The 16,246-nt window shown below is 38.7% G+C and overlaps 1 protein-coding gene across 1 annotated transcript in view; it reads right to left on the reverse strand.

Moving 5' to 3' along the window:
- The window catches only part of MTPN (myotrophin), a 59,761-nt gene that overhangs the window by 22,588 nt on the left and 20,927 nt on the right, over positions 1-16,246 (reverse strand). The window contains exons 2-3 of the mRNA XM_043589640.1: positions 1,540-1,653; positions 606-689 (exon numbers count right to left, since the gene is read on the reverse strand). Of these exons, the coding sequence (XP_043445575.1) occupies positions 606-689; positions 1,540-1,653 (198 nt within the window). The remainder of the gene's footprint in view (positions 1-605; positions 690-1,539; positions 1,654-16,246) is intronic.

Consider the following 16,246-nt stretch of genomic DNA (forward strand, 5'->3'; position numbering starts at 1 on the left):
GGGGCAGCCACTCTGGAAAACAGTATGGAAGTTCCTCAAAAAGTTAAAAATGAAACTACCCTATGATCCAGCAACTGTAGGTTTTTACCCAAAGAATACAAATGCACTAATTCAAAGGGATACATGCACCCCGATGTTTACAGTAGCATTATCTACAACAGCCAAATTATGGAAACAGCTTAAGTGGCTACTGATTGATAAAGACGGGGTGCATACAATGGAATATTACTCAGCGATAAAAAAGAATGAAATCTTGCCATTTGCAACAACATGGATGGAGTTAGAGTATTATGCTGAGCAAAATGAGTCAGAGAAAGACAAATACCATATGATTTCACTCATATGTAGAATTTAAAGAAGAAATGACCAAGAGAGGAAAGAAAAATACAAACTAAGACACAGACTCTTAACTGCAGAGAATAAACTGATGGTTACCAGAAGGGAGGTGGGAAGGGTGAAAGGTGAAATAAGTGATGGGGATTAAGGAGTGCGCTTGTTGTGATGAGCACTAGGTGATATATGAAGTAGTGTTGAAACTGATGTTCACTGGATGTTCACTGGAATTTTAAATAAAAACTTGTAAGACAATTAGCAATTGATCTCACCTTTGACAGAAGCAATTTCACACAGGAAACATGACCTTCATAGACAGCAGACAGAAGAGGGGTAATATGATGTTTATCCGGAGCCTATGAAATAAGAGATTAAAAAATGACTTTAGTTTTCATTTCTTCCTTCCTTCTAGATTTGATCAGAGAACTATCAACGTTTACCTCTTTGCCTTGTTACACAAAATCCCTTCAAGGCTACAAGTTTTCAGCCTCTTAGAGAGCTGCCGGGGCCCAAGCCCATAAGCAGCGTCTCCTTGAGTATCAGCATAGTGAAGTAGAGGGCACAGGGCTTTGACTTCAGCTCAAACCTTGGCTCTGCCACTTACACTGTGCCAATTGTTTGGCCTCTCTGAGCCCCAAGTCCTCACGACGTTGTAGGAATGCGAATGAGGCCCAGGAAGGGAAGAGAGGGGGTAGAAAATACCCAATGAGAGGGACAAGGCTGCCACAATGGGGCCGGGTGACATAGTGTCCCCTGAAATGTGTAAAGTTCATCTCACTTGCTGTCATGGCTAAACATTTTTCCAAAACCCTGAAAAGCTGTAAAAGGCAAGAGCCAGGAGGTGACCGCTCCTGTCTGACCATTTGCCTACTGACCTTTGTCCAAAACTCCAGTCTGGATTTATTCTAGGACTACATAGTCCTATCCTCCATTGCATGACAGCCATTTGCCACCTATAGACAGTGACAGTGTTAACTCTCAAGTTGCTGTAGAACTTAAAAATGAAGCATCCTAACTCATGGTTTTATCCATTTAAGAAAGTCTGTTTGTTCTGCTTATTTAAAAAAAAATGCCAACTATCTATTTCTAGGTTACAGGAAATTTGGTATAATTTCAGACTATATTTCTATTTTACGAGACTAGAAAACAATTACCCAAGGCATACAACAGGATTTTTTTTCTAGAATGACCACGTTCTTTACATACATTAATATCTGCTCCTTTCAGCAGCAGAAATTCCAGGATTTCAAGCTGCCCACAATCTGCTGCATAATGAAGAGGCTTCCTTCCACCTTCTAGTGTCCGGTTGACATCTTCTCCCTTATAAGAGAAGCCAAATGAAAATGGTATTTAGATGGATGGTAGATGGAAGATGGGACATGATACCCCCAGTATTTTCACTTTCTTAAAAGCCTAAGAGTTCCATGAAACAATCACATTTCCTGCAAAGTGAAATAAGTAACCAAGAAGTTGAAATTAAATTCTGTGCAACAGCACATACGCAGTACGGCAGTAATTCAATCGTGATCAGTCAAACTGGAAACAGACAATGATGCTAAATGTAATGAAATATGTTACCGCGCTCTACTTCCAAGGGGTTCAATCAGCATAATGTTAAGATGTGGCCAGAAAAGACTGGTAAGTTCAAATACTGAGATTTTACCCAGATCACAGGACCTGTCTTCTACTTTAAGGAAAGCATCACTCCTTTGATGGAAGCAGACATCATCATCACAAGGTAGTCAGTACTGCTACCAAGAATCATTTCCCTCGTTTAACATTGACTAAAGGCCTGCTACACGGCAAGCACTGTGCACAGAAGACAAAGGTGAACAAGATCAGAGCTTCTGATTGCACAGAGCTCACTATCTAGTGTGGCGAGGCAGACCTTAACTGGCTCATCACAGGACTAAACAGAATGTCAAAACAGAATTGCTATAAAGGAAAGGAACTCAGTGTTTGATACAAACACTTATCAGAAGAACAGGATTGAATCTTGGTGATGGATGGGGAGCGGCTTGTGTCAGAAAATGAACTTACTAAGGCCTCAAAAAAAGAAAAGTTTTCATTCACTGAGAATTAACAGATTCTAACAATAACAAAGGCAACCAGGCTCTTTACTGATCAGCTGATACAGGTTTGGCACTGTGCTATACACATAATCTCTAATCTTTATCCTAAAAGGAGAAAATCTCCACTTGATAAATGAAAAGTCTGAAGCGAAAAGAGGTTAACTAACTTTTTAATGGGGCTTAGTAACAAGTGAGATCTAAACTCATTCTCTTTCTATACCACCATGTTGCCCCCAATGCAGCATTTTCCCCTTCTTTCCTTTTTAAAAAAATTTTTACATTTATTTATTTTTGAGAGAGTGAGACAAAGTGAGAGTGGGGGAGGGGCAGAGAGGGAGACACAGAATCCGAAGCAGGCTCCAGGCTCCGAGCTGTCGGCACAGAGCCCGACGCGGGGCTTGAACCCACAAACCGTGAGATCATGACCTGAGCCCAAGTTGGATGCTTAACCGACTGAGCCACCCAGGCGCCCCATATTTTCCCCTTCTTTCTTAAGGAAAGTTCAGATTTTAGAGAAGCAAAATGTCTGAAGGAATTTATATCCTCAACTGCTATATTATTCACTTACCTTGGTTTGGTTAACTCATCAAGTCATATTCTGACTCAAGCAGTTCAGAACCCTATCATTTCATGGCCACTACAAGCTGCCTTTTCAAACACAGATATAGGAGACAGGTGTACAACTTGCCTAATGCCAGTAGAGGCTGGGCTGCAGCTCCGACTCTACTACTGAGCTGTGGGACTTAGACAGGTTACTTTCCAAATCTGTTTCCTCATCTGTAAAATGGGAATAAAAATGCTTAGACCTCATAAGGTTTTACACCATCATTAAGACAACCCACGCATATTTAACGTAGGTCCTGACACATGGCAAAATGTCTAATGACGGTTAACTATTATTTCTGTGGATCCCTGATGTTGGTTTATACTGGCCCTAAAAGACTATTCCAAAATTGAGTTAAGGCAGGTTTCTGCAGAACAGCTGAAATTTAAAGGTATGATTGAATGTAATATACTTTTTCTTCAGAAACAAATTTAAATAGTCTGGGCAATCTGGCGTACCACCTTAGCCTTTATTCACAGCTGCACAAATGGGAGCCTTTGAGGCAAAAAGAGACACTGCTTAAACAATTCTCGATGAAACTAGTTCCCCTTACGTTGGTAATAGGTCCCCTCCATTATTAACTACAGAGCATTAACTGGATAGGTCTTTTCAGTGAGAAAAGCAAAGTATTACTTGTAGTAAGCCATCGATAAGAGGGCTTTGTCAAAGATATTTTCCCAAATCCAAATAAGTGACCTCTTCCTTCCCCACTTGGTATGAGCCTGGAAAATGCGTATGAAATGGACTTGTGAGTTTAAACTTTCTCCTTTATGGCTGCAGACACTGCCTTTACAGTTCTTATTTTGACAGACAAAAAATGACGACACCAGAAAGGCTCTGCATGACTGACAGGAAAGAAAGGGTCCGTTTCTGTGGGGCCTTAGCAAAAGCTGTACTTATAGAGGAATTTATGGTACTGGAAGACCTGTATTGGAAAAGGAGAAAGGCCTCAAAATAATGAGTTTTGGACTTTCACTTTAAGAAACTAGAGAGTATTATGCTAAGTGAAATAAGTCAAAGAAAGACAAATACCAGATGATTTCACTCATACGCGGAACTTCAAAAACAAAACAAATGAACATAGGTAGAAGAGAGAGAGAGGGAGGGAGGGAGGGGGAGGGGGGGGGGGAGGGAGGGAGAGAGAGAGAGAGAGAGACAGAGAGAGGGGCAAACCAAGAAACAGACCCTTTACTTAATAACCAGAGAACAAACTGATGTTTACCAGAGAGGACGGGGTGGGGGATGGGGAAACAGCTGGTGGGGATTAAGGAGGGGGCACTGGGATGAGCACCAGGTGTTGTATGGAAGCGATGAATCACTAAATTCTACACCTGAAACTAATTACACGGATGTTAACTGGAATTTAAATAAAAACTTGAAAAAGGAAAAAAAAAAAAACTAAGGCGAAAACAAAAGGTATATGGAAATCTCTGTACCTTTTACTCAATTTTGCTGTGAACCTAAAAATGCTCCAAAAAGTAAAGTTTATTTTTAGAAAAGCAGATTAAATTCAAAGTAAGCCAGAGGCAAGAAAAAAGAGCAGGAACCAATGAGATGGAAAACAGAAAAAGAATAAAAATCAGAAGCTAATTCTCTGAGATCAGTACAATTGATAAATCTCTAGCCAGAGTGATCGGAAAAATAAACAGTGAAGACACAAAGTGCTACTATCAGACTTTACTGATTATCTTCCCACAAAGAAACTCCCAGGCCCTAGAGGGCTACACTGGTAAATTCTACCAAACATTTAAGAAAAGAGAGTAATATCAATTCTTCCAAAAAATAAGAAGCATCCATTTTAGAAAAAAGAAGTAAAACTATCTTTATTTGCAGGTGACACAATCATCTATGTAGAAAATTCTATGGAATCTACCAAAAGGCTACTAAATAAGTAACTTTAGGAATGCTGCAGGACAAAACAACCAACATACCAAATCAACTGCATTTTTATATACTATTGATGAATAATTGCAAATCAAACCTAAAATCAATATTATTTACAATAACATCCAAAGATGAAACACTCAGTGATAAATTAACAAAAATGTGGAACACTTATACAAGGAAAACTACCAAATTTGTTGAAATTAGAGAGGACCTAAAGAAATGGAGAGAGATACCATGTCTGTGGGTTAGAAGACCTAATACTGTAAAGATGTTGATTCTCCCCAAATTGATGTGTAGATTCAATGCAATACCAGTCAAAACCGTAGCAGGCTTTTTAAAGAAACTGACAAGGGGCGCCTGGGTGGCGCAGTCGGTTAAGCGTCCGACTTCAGCCAGGTCACGATCTCGCGGTCCGGGAGTTCGAGCCCCGCGTCGGGCTCTGGGCTGATGGCTCAGAGCCTGGAGCCTGTTTCCGTTTCTGTGTCTCCCTCTCTCTCTGCCCCTCGCCCGTTCATGCTCTGTCTCTCTCTGTCCCAAAAATAAAAAATAAACGCTGAAAAAAAAATTAAAAAAAAAAAAAAGAAACTGACAAAATGACCCTAAATTTCCTCTGGAAATGCAAAGAATCTAGACTAGCCAAAATCACTTTGAAAAAGAAAAAGTTGGAGGGCTAGTAGTATTGCCTGATTCCAAGAATTATTAAAAACTAATCAAGAAAATACAGTATTGGCATAAAATTATAAAACATGCAAACTTTTATCACTAATGTATAGTGAAAGAAAGTGGATCAGTGGTTGCCTGGGGGAAGGGGAGGGAAGGACAACAGGAGGGAGGGACTACGAAGGGGCAGACAGTAAGAGTGATGGATGTGTTCATTATCTTGATTGAGGTGATGATTTCAGAGAAATATACACACGTCAAAACTGATCAAATTGTACACTTTAACATCTGTCTGTTGTTTAATTATACCTCAATGACAGATTTTCCTGAAATCAAATTTCTGTGGCTCATTGTTACAAAATGGGATGCTAACAAAGCAACAGCTGAGGTAGAATGGGGGCAGGGAGACTAACAATCTTCATGGGAGACTTAAAGAGCAAAAGCTATTTGAGGTCAAGTTCCTTCCCTGGTAGTGATGAAAGGAAAGCTCTTGCCTTCTATGTCCTATACCTCAACTAACTATATGGAACAAGAAGTTTTAAAGTGGTATGAGAGAAGATCAACGTGGTTCCTACTAGCTTCAGAGAACAAAACAATTGTCTGAACTTCTGGGAAAAATCTCCTTATCAGTACTTCTAGCATTATTTTGCCTACTCGATACTTTACTACAACTACAGGGAAACTGCTACTACAGGCAACGACAGGGAACCTGCTAAACACAAAATGTGATCACAGCATTACCTTTTAAAAAGTCCTCTGATGACTATTCACTGCTCTGAACAACACAGTTCAGAAGATCTAGAGTGATCTATCTGGTGACTACCTTTTCAACTTCAATTCTCACAGTGAAGAATTGACTTCACCGCCCCACCCCTGTCCTTTGTTAACTCTTACTAGTCCTTCAGAAGCCGGTTTTTAATAAACCTTGTGGAAAGTATCTCTAACCTTCTCAACTTGGAGTAATGTGAGCTCACAGGTGTGCCCAAGCCACCTTGCATCTCCCCGTGTTGTAACACTTACCACATTCTACTCAAACTGTCTGTATCTGTATCCTCTATGAACACAGGTCAGATACCACGTCTCCCTTATTTACTTTTATCTCCAATGCCTAGTATAGTTTCTAACATATAGTGAACATTGATATAATAAAGCTTTTGTTTGGAGAAATGGTGAGGTTGCTCAAGTACTAGATTTGGAAGTAAGCCATATACAACACCTTCCGTTTCGAGCAGACACGGACAATACATTAGTTATCCGGTAGCAGCAGCAGTAACTTGAGATGAATGGCGTGTTTACTGATGTAGGGGATCTGAATGACAATTTCACTAGGTTTTCAGCAGTCTTGATACGTGGTAACCGCAGCAGTCGCTGTAAAATAGGGAAGGATGACAGTGCTGTATCTAGCTCCTTTCTCCCTACCCTCTGCCCACACAGTAGACATTAGTGACATCACCAGAGGGAAGTTGGACACCTATTCTGTAATCTTGAGTCCAACTTAATGAAACATTACCAGCTAAGGAGAAAAATCTAGCACTAATTTTGTCTCCCAGATTCTGGGGTTAGAGAAAGATGTACAATCTCAAGGGGTCCCTTAGCATTACAAGGCAATCTTACCATGTTTTCCTTTTTCCCTTGCTTTTACACTTTCCACAGAGACTATTTTAAGTTTCTTTCACTTTTTAAAGACCTTAGACTTCTCTATCTCCTCCTTCCCTTTCATTCTCAGCAGATAAGCTCATCATATACTTTTTACACGGAAGACTGCCTTCAGACAGGCACTCTCTCAGGAACTTTTCTCCACCTCACCTTCCTACAGCTGACAAATCCTCTCCTCCTATCTAAAGCCAATCTCTCACCTATGTTTTGGGTATCATCCTTTCTTGGTTTTTGAGAAAACTTACTCCTTTGTTTGCTACCTTTTGTGTTTTCAACCTCTACTCCTGTACTGGCTCTTTTTCATCAGTACCTGCCACACACACTCTCTGACTAAAAAAGCAAAGTGCAACACATCAACCTCTCCTTAGACCCATGCCTAGACCTTTTAGTTATTGTTGTTCCTCCCCCTTTCGTGGCTAAATTTTCCAAAAGCATCGTCTGTATTTGTTACCTCCGATTTCTCACTTTCCGTTCTAATCTGACTTCCACCCTCAACACTACACCATAACCACTTTTGCTGAGGTCAATGACTTCCTTGTTGCAAAATGCAGAGGTTACCTCAGTACTCACCTTAATTGACCTCCCAAAAGTGACTAAGTCGATCACTTCTTCCTTCCTTTTTTAAACAGACTCTCTTTTGGCTTCAGTGACACCACACTCTTGGTAGTTTTCTTCCTACCTGACTACTGCTTCTGTTTCCTGACTCACCCATGTCTACCAGGTGTTTAAAACAAATTTGGGGAATCTTGATTAGGAGTTCAGATTTTCATCATATATAATTTAAATAGCTGAGAAGTTCAGTCATCCTTATACAGTCTTGTAACAGTATCTACATCAGAATACCCTGACTATAAAGTTTTTTGGAATAACAAAACACTTCCTTGGCAACAAAGCGTACCTATGTTTTTAAAGACATTACCATGCAATAATATTGTGTCACAGAGTCTGGCAGAAATAAAATTCTCATCATGGTATGTGTGTAAAGAACCATGCAGGTCACAAATAACTCTGCACAAAGCTTTTGTTTACCATACACAGTTGAGGTAACGCAGACTGACAAACCTAATTTATCATCACATCAAGGCTTGCCTAGCTTCACCTTTCCCTTTTAGCAAGAGTAATTTATCCAGTTTTGTTTTACTCTTTTCTTTACTGCAACAGCGAAGCCTGTTAACCGTTAAATACACAACAAAGATTTTTATTAAAATTATATTTTGCCATTATTTTTCTCTTAAGTTGTTATGAAGCTATTCTTATTTTCTCTATATATGGCATATTCCACATATGTGGAATCACATATACATATGTGATATATGTAAGTAATATATACTACAGATATAATACTATTTCACAATATTTTTTTAAAAAATGTTTTAAATGTTAATTTTTGAGAAACAGAGACAGAGACAGACAGAAAGACAGACCATGAATGGGGGAGGGCCAGGGAGGAGGAGACACAGAATCCAAAGCAGGCTCCAGTCTCTGAGCTGTCAGCACAGAGCCCGACGTGGAACTTGAACTCATGAACCGTGAGATCATGACCTGAGCCGAAGTTGGACACTTATCCAACTGGGCCACTCAGGCGCCCTCTACTTCACAATATTTTCTGGTGAGAGTTTAAATTAATACATTCTATCCAGAACCACGTTAGTGACTATGAAATGCTTTAGGATAGGTTGATTCCTGGTGCCTCTCAAATATGGGGGGGGGGGGGGGGGTTAGATTATGGTGGAGGAAAAAGTCTCTGTGAAATTCTAAATCAAATGGAACCCAAGAATAGTTTTAAGATTACCCTATATTCTAACAAACTGCAGACTACCTTCTCTGACTCTATCTTGCTCCTTAATCAAAATTATTCTTAGAATTAAAAAAAAAAAGTGATAATGCATGACTCATTTATGTCAATACACTGGTGAGTCTATATTAAGGGAAGAACTTAATTACTATTAATATCACTTATTTCAACACTAAAGCATGACACTTTAGGGCTGGACACTGGACAGGTTTTCCAACTTCTTAAAAATTAAATGACATTACTGGCATTTGTGAAAGATAACCATACTTCATTTCTCAAGTATCACTGTTCTCAATAACTAAGAGCCTCTGTTATTCTGATATGTTCTTATCTGTCTAGAAAATGATTGGTGTAACGGTCTAGTTCTATCTTTAATATCAATAAATCAGCTAGTATTTACTAAGAAGCCATGGTCCTAGCTGGGCATGCTAATGGTACAAAAAAGTGGAACTGTGGGTCTATGCCTACCTTAGGAGTCAGAGACTACATCTTACACGTATTTTTACCACAATGCCAAATGTGGTACTTCTCAACCTCAATAATTATTTGTTGTGATTACTAAATTATTATGATAGCAGGTTATAAAATGCCATATTAAGACATAACTTGGAGAGTGTGGGTAAATGCAGCACATGTGTATACAAGAGAATATGCCTGGAGAGATTAATTATTATGGTGTATGGATTTCCCATAGGAATTTCCTCCCAGAAAGCTAGGAGGTGATACTTTGGAAAAGTATGGATCCCATGACATTTGTGAGTCTTTGCTGAAATAATGTAAAGTTCCTGGCACATAGTGAGCACTCAATAATGCCAAATGCTTTTATTAATATTAATAGAGGCCTCAACAGTTCTCATTTGAATAGCTTTCTACCCAATTTCTCCACATTCAACAATTCAACAAACGTGAATCAAGTTAATCAATGTTCCTAAAAAGTAAGACTGATCGTGCTACTCCTTTACTCAAAAAATTTCAACTACTCCCTTTTGTTGAACAGAAAATCCTCAGCGTGACACTCAAGTCATCTTCCATTCAACACCAACTTGCCATTCTGGTTGTTTCATCTCATATATACAATGCTCCCAACACATCAGTGCTTTCCCACTTCCGGGAAACTTCATGTTGTTGTCTTTCTTTGGCATGGTTACCCCACTTCCGTTCGTGTCTTGATCTGCTAAAATTCCACTTACTCTCCAAGACCTATTTTTCTCTTGTCACACTTTTACCTGATACTCTTTTTTCTCTCCTTGATACTCTTGATATATAATTCCCTCCTTTTAATCCTCAAAGTTCTTGTTGATGTCTCTTACTACACTACATTTACCTTTCTTCAATCATGTATTTATTACTTACATACTTCAATGAAAACTCCATTAAAAAAAGGGCCATGCCTTATTTATATATACTGCCTATGTAATGTCTATGGGCAACTTGTGCCTTACAGCCCATTTTAATGAATTGGGGCAGTCATTTACACCATCTTTGTCACACTATGGAACCTGTTGCTTACCATAACAACTATCACTCCCCATAGAGGTATTTTAAAAACATTATTAGTGTGTCTGAAAGTCAGAGTCTCAGTGTTGGAAAGGACTCTGAAGGTCATCCAACCCAACCACTCACTCTGTGTTTGAATCCTTGCCTGTGTATGCCCAACCTAAAACTAAACCTCTCTAATGAAAGGCAATTCAAGATCTTACTGATCAGCTCATTCCTTTAAAATGCTGGAAAATCCACTGTTTACCAGTTCTAATTCTATTCCTTGGGGACACATGGAACAGGTATAATATACCAATTATGTTTAGCAGCCGTATCACATTATAACTAAAGTGAAATCTTTTATATGATTTGTTGTTATCCTGACCTTCAGTTACTGGTATTTCTGAGTATACAAGTAGGGACATTATATTAATTGCTCTTAAATTTCATCTTATAATGGTCATCTTATTTTTCTAGGCTGCCAAGTTCTTTCTAGATTCTTATTAAAAGGAATTTGTTAGTTCTGATCCCCACCCTCCATCTAGCTGTACCTCACATATCTTCATCATGTGACCTAAGACATTTATTAGAAAAAGAGAAAAGACTGAGGAATGAGCCCCACCAGTATTCAGGAAACTTCCTTCAGTTCGCTACATAAAGAAAGAGCTCATTTAGATACCACCGCCATTCAGTCTTGAATCTCATTCACTACACTCTTATCCAACCATCCTTTACCATCATTCATCCAAGCATAACATTAAAACATAAAAATTTCAATGAAATGTTTGAGATTTCCTTTATCTAATGGTCTAGGAACTACCAAAAAAAAAAAAAAAAAGGGAAGTTAGCATAGCAGGATTTATTTCTAATTGATCCCTTCGTAAGTGTTACAAACAACCCCATGACCACCACAAATACACTTAAAAAGTAATACGGTCATTAAATAAAATTTGGAAAAATAAAAGATCTTTCTCCTAGTGAGTCTTGCCATCTAAAATACAACCATTATTACTACCTTGCTGTACTTTGGTTTACATTTTTTCCTGTGAAAGTAGTTACTTAAAAAAGTTATAATCACACTACTTATTATACATCATATGAGATACCTTGCTATCTTTCTTGAAAGCTACATAATATTCTGTCAAGCAGATGTGCCCCAGTTTACCTAAATATTTTCCTAATTCTGGACATGTAGATTAATACCAAATACCCTATACCACTGAAGTTCTTATTTTATAGAACATAACAATATCACATTCCATCAATTCAAAAGCACACATTTTCCTGTATTTTAACATCTCTGAAATTGGGTCACAAAATGCAGGGTGGGGGTGGTGGTGGAGGAAAGCCTTACCACTGTGCCTTGGTGAAAAGGGGGAAGGGTAACTTACAGGTTGATTATGTGCTTTAGAAAAACAAGAACAGTCACTGCCTATGGCTGGCTTTACGACAGAAACTAAAATATGACTGGGTCAAAATACCAGAATGTGTTGTAGTACAGAATTATACTATGCTGAAGTTGGAGAACATAAAATGGTGAAATTCCAAGAAAATCAGACCTGCTCACATTAAATTAAACCAGAATATTTCATATTTTCTTTCCTTGGCATGGTTACCCCACTCTGGTAACTCATGGTTACCACAATGTAATGAAAATAGTAAAAAATTAAAACCAACAGGAACACATTAAACCCCAATGCTAATCCTAAATGTCTGGAAGTTCTCACTTCATCCAAGTTGTGTCCACAAACTTGAAAAGGAAAGCAGACTGACCTCCAGTACAAGTAATAGATTCTCAGGGACACACTCCTGATGTGCCTGCCTCAACTTTTGTGAAAACAGAGACAGACAACTCAAAAAAGCTCAGAAAACCAACTGTATTGGCCAACTACATGAACTACACAGTGTTACTGAAGCATGCCCTTGTGATTGACTTACATGTTGCCCTACTATAGTGCCACTGCGGCAGAGATTACCTCTTCCATCACCATTCTATCCTTCCTCTTTATCAAGAAATCCTGACTTTATTAAGTTGGCAATGTGCTCAGCTACCACACATTTCCCAGCAACTCAGTACCTAGGAGGAGCCGATAGGTGAGAACACAAGTTGAATGGTGCCTCAAAGACTTACTGGAAGATCTACTTCTCTTATTCCTGTTTGAATGAGAGAATGGTGGCTGAAATTCCAGCAGTGATTCTGACCATGAGGTGATCCTGAAGACAGAAGTGACTAAGAACGGAGGAGCTCAAGTACCTCACGCGAAAAGGAGCCTGAGTGCCTCATGACCATGAAGCCAATGCACCAGGCGTGGACTGCCTGCTTCTCGATTTCTTTTACAAGAGAGAAAAAAAAGTCACTCTCTTGTTCAATCATTTATTCCCTCTGGGAAAAGGTTTATTAAAAGTTTCTTCTCCCCCACTGTCTCCTCTTAGTGGCAGAATCCACTTCCGTTGGAGGAAAACAAAAGTGATCCACTATTTCTCTACCCACGAAGGATCAACCACTTTATGTGGAGACAGAGTCACAGAGAGACCGAAGGCACATTCCTGCCTCAAGTTAGAATTTTTTAAGTAGTGTTTTAGAACGAGGCAACAGAGAATATAAAAGATATCACATCAGGCCAAGAGAGCCACCAGAAACTAGAATTCTTCTAGTGTAAGACAGGTGATATGTGTGGTCAGGAGCAATCCTCACGTCCTGTGTGTCTGCACACCCTCAGTCTGGACAGCTTTCTTCCCCTTTCAAGGATAAGTAACAGAAGAAAAACATTATGGGGCGTGTGTGTATGAAAACTACAAGAAAACTACAGCAAAGGAAAAATCATACTGAAGACTCAAGAAACTTAATTTTAGAAAGCACTCAGAGTGATCAAGATGGAATCCAAAAGACATTGTTTCTATGAAAAAAGTATCTTAAGAAGAAAACAAGCAAACATGCAAAGTGAACAAAATGAGATCCAGGATGATGGAAACAGGAAGCTGGCTGAGAAAGTGAAATCTGGCAGGAGAATTAAAACTGCAATTGAAAGATTAAAATCTGCACTTACATCAGGAGAGCTGGGCAGCCCTACCAACTCTAAATTAAGAAAACGTAATTAAAGAATTGACAATAAGCTTAAGAAATTCTCCCAGAATACTGAGGTGATAAATGAAAATGCTTAAAATGATATAAAGACAGTAAAGTAAAAATCTATAAATGATACAAAGTCAGAACGAAGGGAAACAGTTATAAAAGTAAACTTTTTTGGGCTCAAACAAACAAACAAAAAACCTGAGCCCGCAGATCTGCAGATCGTAAAAGCTCACTGTATTATGGACAAAATTCAATAGAACACCCCCGCCACTCCACTCCCCCTGCCCAGTAATACAGTTTTGCAATTTCTGTTTTACAAGGACAGAAACAAACAAAAAAAATAAAATAAAAAATACATTAACTCTAAAGAAAATTAAATTAGTCTGGTCTCTCTCTACAACACTGGATTCCAGAGGACAAGAGAAAGAAGCTATGTATAGTAATGATATCCAGAGAGGACTTGGGGATCAGGTATAACCCTCTGAGGAGAGTTACTGACAGCAACACTAATGGGGGATGTATGAGGTGTCCTTTAGACATGTTGAAGGTAGGCAGAAGGTTGAGAATCTCTGATCTGCAGTTGAGAGAGAATAAATTATGACTCATGCATTCCACACCAAGCAAATCAACACTCATGTGAAGGCAAAGGCAGCCTTGGGTACCAGCAAATCAGAAAACACACCACTGCGGTTCCCAGGAGGGGAGAAGGAGGAGGTAAGCGGCACCTTAAGATGTCTAGTGCAGTGAAGTCTCGGGCACTTCACTCTCAGCATCCCAAAGGGTTTTTGTTTATAATGGTTATATCTATGGTTATTTATCAAGTTAGAAATTAAAGTAAAAAACTTAAAATATTTACTCATTCATTTAGAAATAACAAAAAGCAGCACATTGCACGTTAACGTAAATGAGATTTTTAAAAATAAAAAATAACTATATTCCTCCTCTCCTTCTCCCCCCAAAAAGTGAAGGGTGTATTACTGTATTACTTTTTTGGGGCGGGGGCGGGGAATCTTTTTAATGTTTGTTTTAATAGAGGGCAGCTGCCTTCTCATATCTGCTTCCACATTCAATTTGTTTTGACATATTGTTTTGGCCAAAATATATGATGAAAATTTGGCCTCTCACAGATATGTAGTTGAACAAGTAAAAAATTTAACATGCTTTTAACAACCTTTTCAGTTAATTATGGCTTTTCTCTAACACTACACCAAAACTCAACAAGTGGTAGTTTGTTAATTATTTACATTGTGGAAATCTGACACTGTATCAATGAATTTCATACTCTTACATTAAAACCATCAATTTACAATTTGAATGGATCTTTTATATATGCATGATTTTGTAATGTCATGCATTGGTCATTTAGAAAATATTGGTTTACTGAGTGATGTAGATCTTCCAAATGTTGACACATTTCTTTCTTCAATATCAAAACAATCATATTCATTGATGACGCTTCCAATCTCATCAGTAAACTAAGTACTGGAAAGCTGTCAGGCTCTAGCTGGCAGATATAAATGTTCCAAAATTTGAATTTTCTTTTAAAGCTTGAATTTTACCACTGGCTATAAAAACTACTAGCTGTTTTCCTTGAATTGACAGGCTCACTAACTTCATTTTCAAGAAAATATTTGCCCGGACACCTGGGTGGCTCAGTTGGTTAAGCATCTGACTTCGGCTCAGGTCATGGTCTCGCGGTTCGTGAGTTCGAGTCTTGTGTCAGGCTCTGTGCTGACAGCTCAGAGCCCGGAGCCTGCTTCGGATTCTGTGTCTCGCTCTCTCTGCCCCTCCCCTGCTCACGCTCTGTCTCCTTCAGACTCAAAAATAAATAAAACATCGAAAAAAAATTAAAAAAAAAGAAAATATCTGCCAAATACCCAAGGTCTGAATAACCAAATTAATAACTTGCAGGGTTTTGCTCCACAAAAAAGGCAACTAGGTCAGGTTATCTTTAATGGTAAAGAATGAATCTTGGATTTTGTTAAGTAACATTAACAAAAAGAAAGGCAAACAAAAATCCAAATAGAAGCTGCTACCTGAGCACACCTACAAACAAAATATGAGAAAGTGTGAAAAACATAAACGAATGGGCAAAAATATATCAGGCACATACTCTAAAAAATTAATATTAATACGGGCGCCTGTGGTGGCTCAGTCAGTTAAGCGTCCGACTTCAGCTCGGGTCATGATCTCACGGTTTGTGGGTTTGAGCCCCGCGTCTGGCTCTGTGCTGGCAGCTCGGAGCCTGGAGCCTGTTTCCGATTCTGTGTCTCCCTCTCTCTCTCTCTGCCTCTCCCCCACTTGTGCTCTGTCTCTCTCTCTCTCAAAAATAAATTTTAAAATGTAAAAAAAATTAATATACAACAAAGTTAAATTCAAGACAAAGGAAAGTATATGCAAAAAAGATGTCCATTCAACATTTTAAAAATGTTTGTTAGTCGTGAATCTACCTGAAGAATACCAAGAAAACAAGTGACAAAACTAGCATGGTAGCGAGGGACTATCACAATAAGCTCAGTCTTTGGTGGGTGAGGATATGGCAGGCGTGATTAATAATCACTATGATGGAATTAATATATATTGAACTTTGTGCTCTATGGAAACTACACCGTTAACTTCCACTGATTAACAAAACTTGATTATAACAGACCAAAGAAAACCTCAATACATTCCAAAGTTTAAACCAT

The sequence above is a fragment of the Prionailurus bengalensis genome, chromosome A2, assembly GCF_016509475.1.
Source record: "Prionailurus bengalensis isolate Pbe53 chromosome A2, Fcat_Pben_1.1_paternal_pri, whole genome shotgun sequence".
Classification (NCBI taxonomy): Eukaryota; Metazoa; Chordata; class Mammalia; order Carnivora; family Felidae; genus Prionailurus; species Prionailurus bengalensis.